General features: G+C 43.2%; 1 protein-coding gene across 1 annotated transcript in view; it reads right to left on the bottom strand.

Annotated features, from left to right (window-relative positions):
* The window catches only part of LOC149462245 (contactin-associated protein-like 5), a 689,962-nt gene that overhangs the window by 424,700 nt on the left and 247,075 nt on the right, over window positions 1-18,187 (bottom strand). The window contains exon 4 of the mRNA XM_089677184.1: window positions 12,285-12,432. Within this exon, the coding sequence (XP_089533310.1) occupies window positions 12,285-12,432 (148 nt within the window). The remainder of the gene's footprint in view (window positions 1-12,284; window positions 12,433-18,187) is intronic.

Here is an 18,187-nt window from a genome sequence, read left to right as displayed (position 1 = left end):
AGGGTTCAATATTGAGTTGGCCCCGCCCTTTGCAGCTCTAACAGCTTCAACTCCTCTGGGAAGGCCGTCCACAAGGTTTAGGAGGGTGTCTATGGGAAGGTTGGACCATTCTTCCAGAAGCACATTTGTCAGGTCAGGCACTGATGTCGGGGGAGGAGGCCTGGCTCGCAGTCTTCGCTCTAATTCATCCCAAAGGTGTTCTATGGGGTTGAGGTCAGGACTCTGTACAGGCCAGTCAAGTTCCTCCACCCCAAACTGGCTCCTCTATGTCTTTATGGACCTTGCTTTGTGCACTGGTGTGCAGTCATGTTGGAACAGGAAGGGGCCATCCCCAAACTCTTCCCACAAAGTTGGGAGCATGAAATTGTCTAAAATTTCTTGGTATGCTGACACCTTAAGAGTTCCCTTCACTGGAACTAGGGGGCCAAGTCCAACCCCTGAAAAACAACCCCATGCCATAATCCCCCTCCACCAACCTGTACACTTGGCACAATGCAGCCAGGCAAGTACCGTTCTCCTGGCCACCACCAAACCCAGACACATCCATCGGATTGCCAGACAGAGAAGTGTGATTGACCACTCCAGAGAACATGTTTCCTCTGCTCCAGTGGTGGCGTGCTTTACACCACTGCATCTGACACTTTGCATTGCACTTGGTGATGTAAGGCTTGGATGCAGCTGCTTGGCCATGGAAACCCATTCCATGAAGCTCTCTATGCACTGTTGTTGGGCTCATCTGAAGGCCACACCAAGTTTGGAGGTCTTTAGCTATTGACTCTGCAGACAGTTGGTGACTTCTGTGCACTGTGCGCTTCAGCATGCGCTGACCCCGCCCTGTCATGTGACGTGGCCTACCACTTGGTGGCTGAGTTGCTGTTGTTCCCAGTTGCTTCCACTTTGTTATAATCCCACTAACAGTTGAGCGTGGAATATTTAGTAGCCAGGAAATGTCACGGATGGACTTATTGCACAGGTGACCACCTATCACGGGACCACGCTTGGAGTCACTGAGCTCCTGAGAGCGACCCATTCTTTCACCAATGTTTGTAGAAGCAGTCTGCATGCCTAGGGGCTTGATTTTATACACCTGTGTCCATGGAGGGGATTGGAACATCTGAATCACATGATTTGGAGGGCTGGCCCAATACTTTTGGCAATATAGTGTATATGACTGGTTGAGCCAAGAAAAAAAGTTACAAAAGAAATTAAATGCTTGGAGTGCGGGTCATTGACAAAATGCCATCACATCTAATACTTAGAAACAAGTGCAGAGTTTTTAGATCACAGGTAAGTTACATAATTTAACATAAATTTCAAATGCAAAATGTGCCATAAAGATGAAGGTCATGGTGGTTTAAAAAAAAAATCTGCATACATTTCAACAAGTGAGTTCATATCGTTTGATAGAATTGAACATTTCAATGAGTTGAATGCGCTCCAGTCACACTTCCAATCGCCATTCAAATGATATATAACCTTCTTACTGATATTATTTTTGTAAATGGTAATACATGAGGAATGCAATCTCTATTTGTACTCTTTGTTCTTTTCTTTTCAAAGAATTGTAAATGGTGAGAATCAGTCTTATTATCTACATGCAGCAACAGTTTATTTAAGCTGAACTCCGGGCAAACAAATATGCAATTGAAAAGCCTTTAAGTGAGCTGTATGTGCCAAACAATTTGTATTTCTGTCCATCAAGTTTTGAGATTTACACAGCTCTGTCACTCAGCTCAGCCCTGTCTGGCAAGGTGGAAATCCTTTTTCTCTGCTACAATTAAAGTGGTTGTAAAGGCTCATGGTTTTTTATCTTCATACATTCTAAGCATGAACGTAAAAAAATCTTCTGGATGCAACAGCCCCAACTATCCAGCCCCCCCCCAATACTTATCTGAGCCTTATCATAATCCAACAATGTGTACGAGACCTAGGCTCTCCAGAGACTCTCCCTCCTTATTGGCTGAGACAGCAGCGGGAGCTATTGACTAAATCTTCTATAAAGATGAGCCAAGATGGTTTTTTAGGCTGGCACCCTGTTTATCCATGGCCAGGAGAGAAGCAGATCCAGACCGGTGCTACAGGTTTGGGATGTTTCAGCTGATACGGCTGTTTTAAGAGCCCCTTTATATCTGTCTATTCTGCTGTGTCAGCAAACGCATATTAATGTGCTTTATTTCACATGTACTGCAAATATGTGTTAAAGCAGATCTCCACCCAAAAAGGAAAGTTCAGTTTTAAGGCTTCGTCCCCCGCTTTCCCTTAAGAGTTGACACCTTTGGGGAGCGGGTACCCGAATTTGACAGGTACCCGCTCCCACTTCTGCTGAGATCGCCTAGGCAATTAGTAGCTGAAATTGTCTTCCCTCCCCCCTCCCTCCCTGTAGCCTTCTGGGACACGTTACAGGTCCCAGAAGACTGAGGGACCATTCACAAAGAGCAGCGCTACTCACGCATACACAGTGGGCATCCGGCTGTGAAGTCACGGCACTGGGGACACAGGACGGCCGGTGAATCCAGCTAGTGTGAGGACAATGCGGGATCGAGGGACAGGTGAGTGTCTGCTTTTTAAAAGTCAGCAGCTACAGCCATACCCCATACCAGCCTCCTGATCACCGCCATACCAGCACCCTGACCACTGCAATACCCCATACCAGCATCCTGATCACCGCCATATGCCATAACAGCATCCTGACCACTGCAATACCCCATACCAGCATCCTGATCACCGCCATATGCCATAACAGCATCCTGACCACTGCCATACCCCATATCAGCATTGTGATCACCGCCATACCCCATACCAGCCTCCTGACCACTGCCATACCCCATACCAGCTTCCTGACCACTGCCATACCCCATACCAGCTTCCTGACCACTGCCATACCCCATACCAGCATTCTGATCACCCTCATACCCCATACCAGCATCCTGATCACCGTCATACCCCATATCAGCATCTTGATCACCGCCATACCCCATACCAGCCTCCTGATCACTGCCATACCCAATACCAGCTTCCTGACCACTGCCATACCCCATACCAGCGTCCTGACCACTGCCATATCCCATACCAGTGTCCTGATCACTGTCATACCCCATACCAGCTTCTTGACCACTTCCATACCCCATACCAGCATCCTGATCACCACCATACCCCATACCAGCCTCCTGATCACCGCCATACCACATACCAGCTTCCTGACCACTGCCATACCCCATACCAGTAACCTGACCAATGCCATACCCCATACCAGCTTCCTGACCACTTCCATACCCCATACCAGCTTCCTGACCACTTCCATACCCCATACCAGCATCCTGACCACCGTCATACCCCATACCAGCATCCTGATCACCGTCATACCCCATACCAGCATCCTGATCACAGCCATACCCCATATCAGTGCCCTGACCACTGCCATACCCCACACCAGTGTCCTGATCACTGCCATTTCCCATACCTACATCCTGGTCACCGCCATACCCCATACCAACGTCCTGATCACCACCATACCCCGTACCAGCATCCTGATCACCACCATACCCCGTACCAGCATCCTCATCACTGCCATACTCCATACCAGCATCCTGATCATCGCCATATCCCATACCAACATCCTGATCACCACCATACCCCGTACTAGCATCCTGATCACTGCCATGCCCCATACCAGAGTCCTGATCACCACCATACCCCATACCAACATCCTGATCACTGCCATACCCCATACAAGCATCCTGATCACGGACATACCCCAAACCAAAGTCTTGCTCACCACCATACCCCATACCAGCATCCTGATCACCGCCATACCCCATACCAGAGTCCTGATCACCACCATACCCCATACCAGCATCCTGATCACAGCCACACCCCATACCAGCATCCTGATCACCACCATACCCCATACTAGTGTCCTGATCACCGCCATACCAGCGTCCTGATCACCACCATACCCCATACCAATGTCCTGATCACCACCATACCCCATACCAGTGTCCTGATCACCACCATACCCCATACCAATGTCCTGATCACCACCATACCCCATACCAGTGTCCTGATCACCATCATACCCCATACTAGTGTCCTGATCACCACCATACACCATACCAGCATCCTGATTACTGCCATACATCATACCAGCGTCCAGCATTTTAGGGTCTCAACTGATCAATTTTCAAATATATCCCATAGTTTGTAGACTAAATAATATACACTGATTTGGGTTATTGTTACCCAACAAATGTAGCAGAACACATCGTGTCCTAAATTTATGAAGGAAAATTATTTATTTGCAAAATTTTATAAGAAAACCTAAGCAAAATATGATTTTTTTTTTCATTTTCGGTCTTTTTTTCATTCATATAGCAAAAAATAACATTCCCAGTGGTGATTAAATACGGCCAAAAGAAAGCTCTGTCTGTCATACAGGTACAGTGTTGCATGACTGAGTAATTAAAACATAAAGTGCAGCACTACATATACCCAAAAAGTTAATGAAAATACATGGAATAAATGAAAAGTTCAATTCACATGCGAAGGAGATATAACGTGAAATAAGCCCCTCTTTACTGGGACATCAATGTTGTCATGAATGCTTCAAATGTGGTCAAGAAGATGAAGAAAATCCACCATCACCAACAGCCAAAACATTCTGCCTCTTACAAGACCAAATTGACCCCCAATTAAGGACTGGTCAAAATGCACAATGCAAATTCCAGACGCATGCCATGGACCTGGACACTTTATGACATCAAAAGGATGGCCCCCAGTGGTAGATGGATAAACACCCATTGGATAATTCAAAAAACTAGCTGTAATCCGGACAATTGTAGAGCTTCAAACTTTTACTCCAAAAATTGAACAGAGAAAATGAACCTGCAGAAAAGATTTATCCTCATAGAGGACAAACCCATTCAAAAAACAAAGAAATCCTCTGTCAGCACCTGTGGTAGTGAGCTCTATTGATCCTCAACTTGGGGTTCCCCAGGGAGTCTAAGCCCCAGCCTGCTTGTTCACCAGAGCCCCTGATGGTGGGGATGGACTTGCAGCAAGCTGGGACCAGGTAGCAGCCCCCGGGTATGCCCAGCTGAGGTGGAGGAGACCACCCGCGGGAGCAGAGTATAACAGGAGAAGACAGACGGAATCCAATAGGCAAGCCGAGGTCAGGACAGGTGGAAAACAAGCAAGGTCAGGGGGCAAAGTCGGGGTCGATACACAAGTAGACAACATAGGAATCAAACACACAGGAGCTCCGACAACTAGGATGATGCTCAGGCAAAGTGGCCTAGACTGAGCATGTCTTATATAGGCAGGCAGACAAGGAGGCGGGACAGGAAGTGATGGAAGGGAAGGAAATAAAACCCAAAGAACAGCAGATAACACCCATAGATGAGCACAGACAAACATGAGAAGGGATCAGGAACAGGACTGCAGCAAGAAGGTAAGAACACAAACAGGGGCGGACTGACCATTTGGAAACTCGGGCACTGCCTGAGGGCCCGGGGTCAGTAGGGGGCCCCATGAGATGCCCCTGGTACCTTTTTCATAGGCTTTTTTGAGTGTGGGCAAAGACACAGGGGCCCCATGATCCCCTATTGCCCGGGGGCCCCATGAGTTTTCAGTCCGCCCCTGAACACAAATGAAACTGCAGTCTGACATGTGACACACTCATAATGTAGTAAATTAAAAAAGACTTATTGCCCCAAAGCATAATATAAAACGTACATCAAGGTAATTTATAAAACAGCATGTCACCGTAAAGATGGATGATATGTTTCAAACCAATAAGATGGCCGCCACTTTCCGGTACGTGCTGACGTCACGTTCCGGTACGTGCTGACGTCACGTGCTCTAGCTCCTTTGAGTAATTGCCACTCAAAGCGTGAAAGCTGAAAATTGGCCCGAACTAGAAGGGGATGAAATTGCCCGGACTTGAAGTGGTTAAAGAATATTTTTGGGTACCAGTCTGTGCCATACAGGGGCGGACTGACCATTCGAACACTCGGGTACTGCTTATTATTGTGCATTGTTTAATATTTCATGATGTAAATAAAAAAAAAAGCAATAAAACTTCTGAATCTCAGGAAAAAGTTTTAAAAAGTTGAAGATGAAACACCAAACTACTGCCTAGGTAGACGTGTCAGGGATCATGAGAATTTCATCAAAGTTTGGTTTTGAAAGTTTTCCTGGTACCGGCAATTTTTCACAATTTTCTTGGCTGGTGGACCCATGTAGGAAACCAGGAAAGAGGTCAGTTGAGCCCGGGTTCACATGTGGTGCGGTATATCGCATGTGATTCGCGCAGAAACCGCACCGCATTCCTGTGCAAACCACATGCGATTTGTGTGCGGTGCGATCGGAGCCGTACATTTTGTATGGCTCTAATCGCACCGCACCCACACCAAAAAGGTACAGCACCCTTTTTTTTGGGTCCGCACTACAATCACATTGCATGGGTATTCACACCCATGCAATCTGATTCTGCACATTGCACCGCATTTTGCGGACCGCTTTAGGGGTGTTGTTAACCCAAGGGCGGACTGACTATTTGGAAACTCAGGCACTGCCTGAGGGCCCGGGGTCAGTAGGGGGCCCCATGAAATGCCCCTGGTACCTTTTTTATAGGCTTTTTTGGGTGTGCTTTGAGTGTGGGAAAGGACACAGGGGCCCCATGATCCCCTATTGCCCGGGGGCCCCATGAGTTGTCAATCCACCCCTGGTGCCATATGTTACCAAGTGCATAATGAGTAGGCTCAAATTTTCACTGTGGATCCTGAAGCCCTGTGTCTAATTATTTTTCTTTTGGGTGCCCCAGGTTGACTCCCCCCCCCTCCCCCAGAAAAAAAGAAATATCTATGGCCCTGAAAATACTGAGCTGACACATAAATCCTCTATACAGATGAAAATACTTCCACCTGCTTGAGATTCCATCGATCCTACCATCAGCAATGACACCGACGTATTAAGCCAAGGAGAGCGGCATCTCATTTACATATCATTAGGCGGCACCTCGTTGTACATCACTGAGCCGGCTCCAATGATTCCACTCGTTCTGTCGAGATCGGAAACATCTGCATAATGAACGCAAGTCATCTTATAAGATATGTATAAATATTTATGCTCCAGCGAGCCCTGATTACATGTCTACATGATACAAGACAAAAGGCAAAATAAAAGCAATTAATGCTAATGGTATCCTATCAGTGTCACTTACAGCTCCAGGAGATAAGTCATTCTAGAGTAAGAAACCCCATACTGAAAATAATAAAAGCAGCCGAGATACTGAGCACCTGAATCAAGAAGGTCTCAGTTTTCGAAGGAATTCATTTTAACCCCAGCAATTCATTTATTTAACAACTTCAATACCGGGCACTTATACCCCACCTCCTGTCCAGGCCAATTTTCAGCTTTCAGGGCAGTCGCACTTTGAATGACAATTTTTGGGGAAATAGCCAAAATTTGCAGGGTGCTAAGTCAGGGGAATAAGGTGGTTGATCAAGTTTCTGAATGGATTTCTGGGCCAGGAACTCATAAAATGTAAAGAATCATATGCAGGAGCATTGTCGTGGTGAAGAATCCACTTGTCAGGCCGGAGTTTTGGAGTTTTCTTAACCCCTTCACGCAGACACCTCCCGGCCCTTTAAGAGTTTCAGAAGCCGGGAGGCGGGACGGGAAGGGCGGGGTTCAGGGAGCATGTGACCGCCGTGACGCGTCCACACAGTGGAACACCGATCGTCGTACGGACCTCTGTGCGAGGTCCCGATCATGTGATCACTGATTCGCCAACCAGTGATCACATTCAGAGTAGTAAACAAGACGTCTACTATCATGGTGACACTGTACTGCTAGGGTGACAGTATGTAAAAAAAAAACAACAACAACAAATAATAATATAAACAGATAAAATAAAAAAGGAAAAAAAAATGTAAAAAATTATAATTTTTGGTTATAAACTAATTTGGGTTTAGATAACTGAATACATTTTGGCCAAGATTTGCGATGAAATTATTTATTTGCAAAATTTTATAAGAAAAACACTTTTTTTTTAAATTTTTGGACTTTTTCATTTATATAGCAAAAAAAAAATAAAAATCCCAGCGGTGAATAAATATCACCAAAATAAAGTTTTATCTGTCTCAAAAAAATGCAAAAAAATTCATATGGGTACAGTATTGCACGACCGCGCAATTGTCATTCAAAGAGTGATAGCGCTGAAAGCTGAAAATTGACCTGGGGGGGAAGGGGGTGAAAGTGTCTGGACTGGAAGGGGATGAAAGTGTCCGGACTAGAAGGGGATGAAAGTGTCCGGACTGGAAGGGGATGAAAGTGTCCGGACTGGAAGGGGGGGAAAGTGTCCGGACTGGAAGGGGGGGAAAGTGTCCGGACTGGAAGGGGGGGAAAGTGTCCGGACTGGAAGGGGGGAAAGTGTCCGGACTGGAAGGGGGTGAAAGTGTCTGGACTAGAAGGGGGGGAAAGTGTCCGGACTGGAAGGGGGTGAAAGTGCCCGGACTAGAAGGGGGGGAAAGTGTCCGGACTGGAAGGGGGTGAAAGTGCCCGGACTGGAAGGGGGTGAAAGTGCCCGGACTGGAAGAGGGTGAAAGTGTCGGGACCGGAAGGGGGTGAAAGTGTCGGGACCGGAAGGGGGTGAAAGTGTCGGGACCGGAAGGGGGTGAAAGTGTCCGGACCGGAAGGGGGTGAAAGTGTCCGGACCGGAAGGGGGTGGAAGTGTCCGGACCGGAAGGGGGTGAAAGTGTCCGGACCGGAAGGGGGGGAAAGTGTCCGGACCGGAAGGGGGGGAAAGTGTCCGGACCGGAAGGGGGGGAAAGTGTCCGGACTGGAAGGGGGTGAAAGTGCCCGGACTGGAAGGGGGTGAAAGTGCCCGGACTAGAAGGGGGGGAAAGTGTCCGGACTGGAAGGGGGTGAAAGTGCCCGGACTGGAAGGGGGTGAAAGTGCCCGGACTGGAAGGGGGGGAAAGTGTCCGGACCGGAAGGGGGTGAAAGTGTCCGGACCGGAAGGGGGTGAAAGTGTCCGGACCGGAAGGGGAAGCCTATAAAAAGGTACCAGGTGCATCTCATGGGGCCCCTACTGACCCCGGGCCCTCGGGCAGTGCCAGAGTTTCCAAATGGTCAGTCCGCCCCTGGGTTAACAACACCCCTATAGCGGTCCGCAAAATGCGGTGCAATGTGCAGAATCAGATTGCATGGGTGTGAATACCCATGCAATCTGATTCTAGTGCGGACCCAAAAAAAGGGTGCTGCACCTTTTTGGTGTGGGTGCGGTGCGATTAGAGCCATACATAATGTACGGCTCCGATCGCACCGCACACAAATCGCATGTGGTTTGCATAGGAATGTGGTGCGGTTCCTGTGTGAATCACATGCGATATTCCGCACCACATGTATGTGAACCCGGGCTCAACTGACCTCTTTCCTTGGTGGTTTCCTACATGGGTTCACCAACCAAGAAAATTGTGAAAAATTGCCGGTACCAGGAAAACTTTCAAAACCAAACTTTGATGAAATTCTCATGATCCCTGACACGTCTACCCAGGCAGTAGTTTGCTGTTTCATCTTCAACTTTTTAAAACTTTTTCCTGAGATTCAGAAGTTTTATTTCTTTTTTTTTTTATTTACATCATGAAATATTAAACAATGCACAATAATAAGTAGTGTCACAGCAGGCAACATGATAATAGAAAGAAAATCGCACACTCCGGGAGACCAAAAGCAGTTCAATTATTTAGTTATGCCTCAGATTAAAGTGATACTAAAGGAGAAAAACAAGCAAACATGTCCTACTTACCTGCTCTGTGTGATGGTTTTGCACAAAGCAGCCCTGATCTTTTACTTTTCGGGTCCCCTGCTGGCACTCCTGGCTCCTCCACAGCAAGCTGCTAGCTAACGGGGCACTTGTGCATGCTCGCTCCTGAGCCCCGCTCTGTGTGTCCGTTGATGTGCAGAACGTGGCTCAGTCCTCCTTATTTGCTATGATTGACAGCAGCAGGGAGCCAATCGCTTCTGCTGCTGTTTCTGAGCGAATGAGAGGGGAGAGAGCCAGAAGAGCCACTACTCTCATGCACACCGCTGCATCAAGATCGGGCTCAGGTAAGTATTAGGGGGGCTAAGGGGAAGCTGCACGTAGAAGGTTTTTTTACCTTCCCCACAGCTGTCCGACAACTCGGCTAGAAAGGAGATAGCTGTTTAGACAGGCGCCTCCATCTCATGACCGTGCAATTGTCAGTTAAAGTAACGCAGCACTGTAACGCAAACAATGGCCTGGTCAGGAACAGGGGTAAATCCTCTGGAGGGCAAGTGGTTACTTTGTATCTCTCTATCTCCTGTCTGTTCAATGTTTATAAACAATGTTACTGTGTTTCTATCTCCAGTCTGAACAATGTTTATAAACAATATTACTTTGTGTTTCTCTATCTCCCATCTGATCAATGATTATAAACAATGTTATTTTGTATCTCTCTATCTCCAGTCTGATCAATGATTATAAACAATGTTACTTTGTATCTATCTCCCTACTGATCGATGTTTACAAACAATGTTACTTTGTATCTCTCTATCTCCTGTCTGATCAATGATTATAAACAATGTTATTTTGTATCTCTCTATCTCCAGTCTGATCAATGTTTATAAACAATGTTACTTTGTATCTATCTCCCTACTGATCGATGTTTACAAACAATGTTACTTTGTATCTCTTTATCTCCTGTCTGATCAATGTTTATAAACAATGTTAGTTTGTATCTCTCTATCTCCTGTCTGATCAATGATTATAAACAATGTTACTTTGTATCTCTCTATCTCCCGTCTGATCGATGTTTATAAACAATGTTACTTTGTATCTCTCTATCTCCAGTCTGATCAATGATTATAAACAATGTTACTTTGTATCTAACTCCAGTCAGATCAATGATTATAAACAATGTTATTTTGTATCTCTCTATCTCCAGTCTGATCAATGATTATAAACAATGTTACTTTGTATCTATCTCCCTACTGATCGATGTTTACAAACAATGTTACTTTGTATCTCTCTATCTCCTGTCTGATCAATGATTATAAACAATGTTATTTTGTATCTCTCTATCTCCAGTCTGATCAATGTTTATAAACAATGTTACTTTGTCTCTATCTCCCTACTGATCGATGTTTACAAACAGTGTTATTTTGTATCTCTCTGTCTCCTGTCTGATCAATGTTTATAAACAATGTTAGTTTGTATCTCTCTATCTCCCATCTGATTAATGTTTATAAACAATGTTAGTTTGTATCTCTCTATCTCCCGTCTGATCAATGTTTATAAACAATGTTAGTTTGTATCTCTCTATCTCCCTACTGATCGATGTTTACAAACAGTGTTATTTTGTATCTCTCTGTCTCCTGTCTGATCAATGTTTATAAACAATGTTACTTTGTATCTCTCTATCTCCCATCTGATTAATGTTTATAAACAATGTTAGTTTGTATCTCTCTATCTCCCGTCTGATCAATGTTTATAAACAATGTTAGTTTGTATCTCTCTATCTCCCGTCTGATTAAAATTTATAAACAATGTTACTTTGTATATCTCTATCTCCCATCTGATCAATTATTATAAACAATGTCACTTTGTGTCTTTCTATCTCCCGTCTGATCAATGTTTATAAACAATGTTACTTTGCATCTCTCTATCTCCCGTCTGATCGATGTTTATAAACAATGTTACTTTGTATCTCTTTATCTCATGTCTAATCAATGTTTATAAACAATATTACTTGGTATCTCTCTATCTCCTGTCTGATCAATGATTATAAACAAAGTTACTTCGTATCTCTCTATCTCCTGTCTTTATAATGTTTATAAAAATGTCACTTTGCATGTCTTTATTTTTTTACAGCAGAAGCTTTCAGCTATCATTTTGACATTTGGAAATCGCTGGAAAGTGAGCCCATAACATAATATTGATAGTTTCAAAAAAACTCTTGGATGAGCTTCCTAGAGAACACAGTATACATGGATATGAGTTAGAACATGAACACACACCTACACGTGTTGAACTGGATGGGCCTTTATTCAACCTTACCAACTATGTAACTAATCCAATTCCAACTTTTATTCTGCGTTTAAAAAGAATAATTTAAATGACTGCTATGGACACCGTCCTAATTCTTTGTAATCTATTCCCCATTTTGTGGTTGACAAAACAAAAATCGATACAAAATAAATGAGCCAGTCTGACTGGAAACATTGGAAATGACAAAGTAATGTAAGAAAAGGAACCTACTTACTATATGAACACCCATAGACTTCCACTCTCATCCCGATTCTCCCGCTGGGATTCCAATCCAAAGGGACAAATCTGATGAATCTGGCTTTAATGGAATGCTGGAATTTATGGTTCACCACACCATCCGTGTTTATGTTTCCAGGAAAGACCTATTGATAGAATGTAACAAAACAATAAATGATATGTAAACTGACTCACTTATTGCAAATATTGATAATAATTGCAAATACTGATATTTAGAATGGCAGCCATTAACCCTTGGTTCACATCGGTGTGGGTGGTGCCGCTGCGGATCTGCACGAAAATCCCGCACAGAGAATTGTGGACCCGCGGGCAGGTACCATTAGTTCTAATGGCATGCCGCCTGCACTGGGAAACGCAACCGTACTGAGAACCGAGGTTCCCGTGCGGGCTGCGGTATCCAAAGAAGTGCAGCGACTTCTTCCCTGCATGTCACGGGCATGGGAGTCCATTCAAATGAATGGGCTCTCGTGCCCGTGCAAAACGCGGCCCGCACGGCCGCATAGATGTGAACCGGGGGTAAATATGTTAATCGGAACCCTCTCAAACTTTTTGGGATTGCTGGATTTAAATCTCAGTTCCTGGAAATCAGCTACATACACAGAAAAAAAAATACATATATGGGAGCCCTTTCACTTGCCAAGGGATTTGAAATTCTGTCCATCCAGCCCTGAGATTTACACAGCCCCGCCACCATGCACAGGCAGGGCAAAAGACCTGATTTTTTCCCTCTGATGCAGTTAAAGTGGAACTTTACTCTCTCAATCAACACAGACTATTTCTAATCCTTATACTGATAATATTAGTAAATATTTTGATTACTTGTAAGCGCCGGGTGATTGCCAAGCATCTCTGATGGGGGGGGGAACTGTTTGTAAACAATACAGATCTCTCCCGTCAGCTTCTGCACACTGCTTTGCATGGCTCTGCATAGTAGAGCTGTACAAAGCAGCGTGCTTACAGTGAAGCACACACGCAGAACACAATGTGAAACAGCACACAGTTAACCCTTTGATTACCCCACATGTTAACCCCTTGCTGCCCAGTGCCATTAGTAGAGTGTCAGTGCTTTTTATTAGCACTGATCACTGTATTGGTGTCACTGGGGATGTCAGTGACACCAAGTCAGTGTCAGAATGTCCATCGCAGTCTCACTATAAGTCGCTGATTGCCGCCATTACTAGTAGAAATTACAAAGGAAAAAATCCCAGTATCTATACCGCCATTTGTAAACGCTATAACTTTCACATAAACCAATTAATTTACATGGATTGGGATTTTTTGTAACAAAGACACAGAGCAGAATACATTTTGGCCTAAATTTATGATGAAATTTGATTTTTAATTTTTTTTTACTGGACATGTTTAATAGCAAAAACTCAAAAATATTGTTTTTTTCTCAAAATTGTTGGTATTTTTTTTTTATAGCGCAAAAAATGAAAAATGCACAGGTGATCAAATACCACCAAAAGAAAGCTCTATTTGTGGGAAAAAGGATGTAAATTTAATTTGAGTGCAGCGTTGCATGACCACGCAATTGTCAGTTAACCTCCTTGGCGGTATTCCCGAGTGTAGCTCGGGGTAACATTTCAGTACCACAAACGGTAACCCCGAGCTACACTCGGGAATACCATGCGGCACTGCTCCGGCATTTGTTATTCACTTACCTTGTCCTGCGCTCCTGCGATGTGTCCCCTGCAGCGTCCCTGGCCATCTCCTGCGGCCGATGCCGGCATCCGGCTTCTGTGTCCTGTCCCTGTGACGTCGGGACGCTGGCGGCGGGAAATTTAAAAATTTTAAAAAATGTCTTTTTTTTTTTTTTTTACATTTGTATTTTTACATTTTACATAGTAAAACATTGCTGTCTCAACCAATTTCACATACATTTTGTCCCGAGTGCTTTGTCCGGCGCCCCGTCTGCATTTTGTCTGTTCTTTCTGCCTGGAAACTGAGAAACGTCCATGGCGTCCAAAAAGTGTCCCTTTAGGTCAAAAGCGGTTTAGATCGGCTAGAGAACAGCGATAGTAAATCAGAACCACTTGCAGAATTGAGTGATAATGATTCGTGGGGGAAATTCCTCATCAGACACTGAAAACGATTCTGTGACTGAGCTCAGCGATGTGCGAACTTGGCGCTATATTTCACATTTCAGTGTTTTTGGTTTGATTATATTATTTAATTAAATGTATTATTATTATATTATTATTTTTTATGATTATTTAATAAATTATAATTTATGATTACGTGTTTCAAATTTTATCATCCCCCGGGATGTTTACTAGACTCTTGTTCGGACAGATTTCAGTGAGTTATTCCTAAGAATTACAGCCTACAATAAAAAAAATACATATTTCCATGCAAAAAAATGTACCGCTTTCAGCACCAAAAATCGGAAAGAATCAGACCGCCGAGGAGGTTAAAGTAATGCAGTGCTGTATCACAAAAAAAATGGCCTGGTCAGGAAGGGGGGGGGGTATTCATTAATACAAAATTATACTACAAGTTGTGTGTTTTTTATATCTGTATGAAATTCAGCTTTAATAGTTTTTGACTCGCAATAAATCTGAGAATCCTGAGCATAATTGAGAGTGCTGGGAACTAACCATGACTGCTTGTTACAGGTCACCCCATCAGATCATTCTAAGTAACATTTGTCGTAGGTTACAGCAATTTCCACATTCTCGTGGTTCTTCTAACAGCCAGGTGCAGTAGCCCTTGGAAGTTAATCACATTTTGGTTTACATCAGAAAAGAGATAATTTCCCCCAGACCACGGCACTTTATCACTGCAATGCTTTAATAAATAAGTACAAAAATAGACAAAGTAAAAGCCGCAAACTGTTTTCTGAACAAAGAAAACGGAAGATAAAAATGTTGCAAGCCAGAGAAGATAACGAGGACCTTGGGTTGTAATCAAATCAGGGCCCCCTACTGTATTTGGCCTGATCTCTGGGTGCAAGATAAAAAGTCAGGGGGCATAATGTCAACAGTGTGACAAAAGATGCATGGAACCAGCAATCCACATTCACTCTTCACGCTTCTGTACCATGAGCAGCAACCTGGACATAATGTCTAACGGGTAGTGCAGAGGCAGTGCAGCAGTGAATAGAGGAACCTGTCATTAGATGAGGATGAATAAACAGAACCTGCACCTCCTTATATCAACCAGAGCCCCCCTTACATCATGTGTCTCCATCAGAGTGCCCCCTTACATCAGGTGTCCCTATCAGAGTGCTCCCTTCCATCAATTGTCCCCATCAAAGTGCCCCCTTACAACAATTGTTACCATCATAGTGCCCCCTTACAACAATTGTCCCCATCAAAGCCCCCCTTACAAGCATGTGCATGTGACCACGGGCTCAGTCTGTAACAGGTAAATATTTGTACAAGAGGAAAGGCAGAGAAGACAGGATCAAACAGCCTTTTTACACAATTCAGAGGATTAACCCCTTAGGTTCCACAGTGAGCATAACAAGCATGCTTTCCTGCATCTACAGACTGATTGTACTGTTGGGGGTTTAGTAACACTTTAATGTCATCAATGCAATAGTTTTGCAACAGTCAAAGCCAAAGTCACATCCAAGGCTCACCCATCCAAAGTTGCATCAAAGTCACAATGGAAATTGCAGGACTTTGGAGTCACAAAAGTGTGAATGGAACCTAAATCACAGATCATATTCTCAACCTGGACTGACATCAATAAATGTTCCTGAAAGGAAGGAATATTTCCAGTAATGTTCCGCAAGGGAAAATTTTGAAGATCCAAAACAGAATCTGCATCATAAAATAACAATAATAATAATAAAAATAATAATAACAATAATAGCAATAATAATAATAATAAAAAAAATAACAATAATAGTAATAATAATAATAATAATAAAAAAATAATAATAATAAGAATAATATATTCAAGTGTATTTTGTCTATAATCACATAAAAACGGCCTCAGATCCCTCCTGCCCTGAATAGTTTATTTTGCACTTGAGAAGCTGATTGGTCTTTTCATAAATTATCTCCCCTATACATCTCCCCATTGCAATGCAAAAGTCAATGATACGTCTTCAGATAGCAAAACAAATAAAAATGTCTAGACGGCTTTAATCTACTACTCCGACCCTTCTCGGCTTTTTATGTGTTGGAAAGGAACAAATGGAATATTATTTTCTCTTTTTTTCATCTGCGGTCTCTGAAATATTAAATTGAACGTTTTAATGTCTAATGATATCTGCTTGCTATATTACACATGGACTAATGCGGCCTGAACTCATTTAGTTTAAAACAAATGTTAATGTATTAAATAAAAGAAAAGAGGATAACTTGCGATTTTCTGTCATAAAAGAGACTATTATAAAGAAAAAAAAAAGCCTCTGTGAAGCCTCCGTAATATTCAGAAATAATAATGTGATGAAGAACGCCGCCATCAAAATCCGAGCGTAATATACTGAGAAAAGTTCAAAACAAAATTTGTTTTATTTTGTAGCAAATAGATATTTTGACAGATAATGGCGTATATCTCCAGCTATTCTTTTGTAAAGGGATTATCACCTCCATAATATAAACTGCTGCGCTCATTCAGGAGATTCATGAACTGTCGTAAAAAATCTGTCAGAGAATTATTATTATTAATATTATTATTATTATTATACAGGATTTATATATTATTATTATTACTATTATTATACAGGATTTATATATTATTATTATACAGGATTTATATATTATTATTATACAGGATTTATATATTATTATTATTACTATTATTATACAGGATTTATATATTATTATTATTATACAGGATTTATGTATTATAATTATACAGGATTTATATATTATTATTATACAGGATTTATATATTATTATTATACAGGATTTATATATTATTATTATACAGGATTTATGGCGCCAACAGTTTGCTCAGCGCTTTACAGTATAAAGGGAGGCAATACAACAACAATACAGTTCAATACAAGAGAGTTAGGAGCAGGGGCGGACTGACAACTCATGGGGCCCCCGGGCAATAGGGGATCATGGGGCCCCTGTGTCCTTGCCCAAACTCAAAAAAGCCTATCAAAAAGGTACCAGGGGCATTTCATGGGGCCCCCTACTGACCCCGGGCCCTCGGGCAGTGCCCGAGTTTCCAAATGGTCAGTACGCCCCTGGTTAGGAGGGCCCTGATTCTGGGAGCTTACAATCTAAGAGGTGAAAGTTTATTGTGGATGTAGAGACGGGATGGGACGGGAGGGACAGGGAGCATAAATCATGGGTGCAAGGGTGGGCACGCAATGTCTATGTATAATGTAAATTTACCTAAACAACATTGTCTTACCTTGTCCCACCCTTCCACAATTTTTTTTTCCCTTTTAAATTAATTATTTAATTTTTATTACCATTTTTCTTACTTTTGTTGAATTTTGCTTGCCTTACCGGTCCTAAACCTGGCCCCACTGCCTCTTGGGATTGGTACATCAAAGCTCTTCCAGGAGGCAGTGTTTTAGTAAGCTGCAGTTAGTGCACATGTCTGCTTTGGCGCACAAATACCGCGTAGCACTGCAGTGCCCATCCACCAGAAGCTGGAGAATTTGTGCGCATGCACAAACATCTGCTGCACGTGCACAGTTCCTCCACAGGTCTCTGCCAGCTCCCAAAAGCCTGGATGAGACCAGCGGTGCATCTACGCATGCAATGTTTTTTAAAAATGGTGGCATGGAACAGGCACAGAAGGAGGTCATTTGGCAGTGGTTGAGTTTTGCTTTAACCACTTGCCTACCGGGCCAATTCTTACACTGGTCTCCTACATGTAAAAGTCAGCATTTTTTTGCTAGAAAAATACTTAGAATCCCCAAACATTATGAAAAAAAAAAATATATATATATATATTTAT

Source organism: Staurois parvus, unplaced genomic scaffold (assembly GCF_062004578.1).
Source record: "Staurois parvus isolate SC_StPar_1 unplaced genomic scaffold, SC_StPar_1.0 ptg000179l, whole genome shotgun sequence".
NCBI lineage: Eukaryota > Metazoa > Chordata > Amphibia > Anura > Ranidae > Staurois > Staurois parvus.
This window is presented reverse-complemented; position numbering and strand designations above follow the sequence as displayed.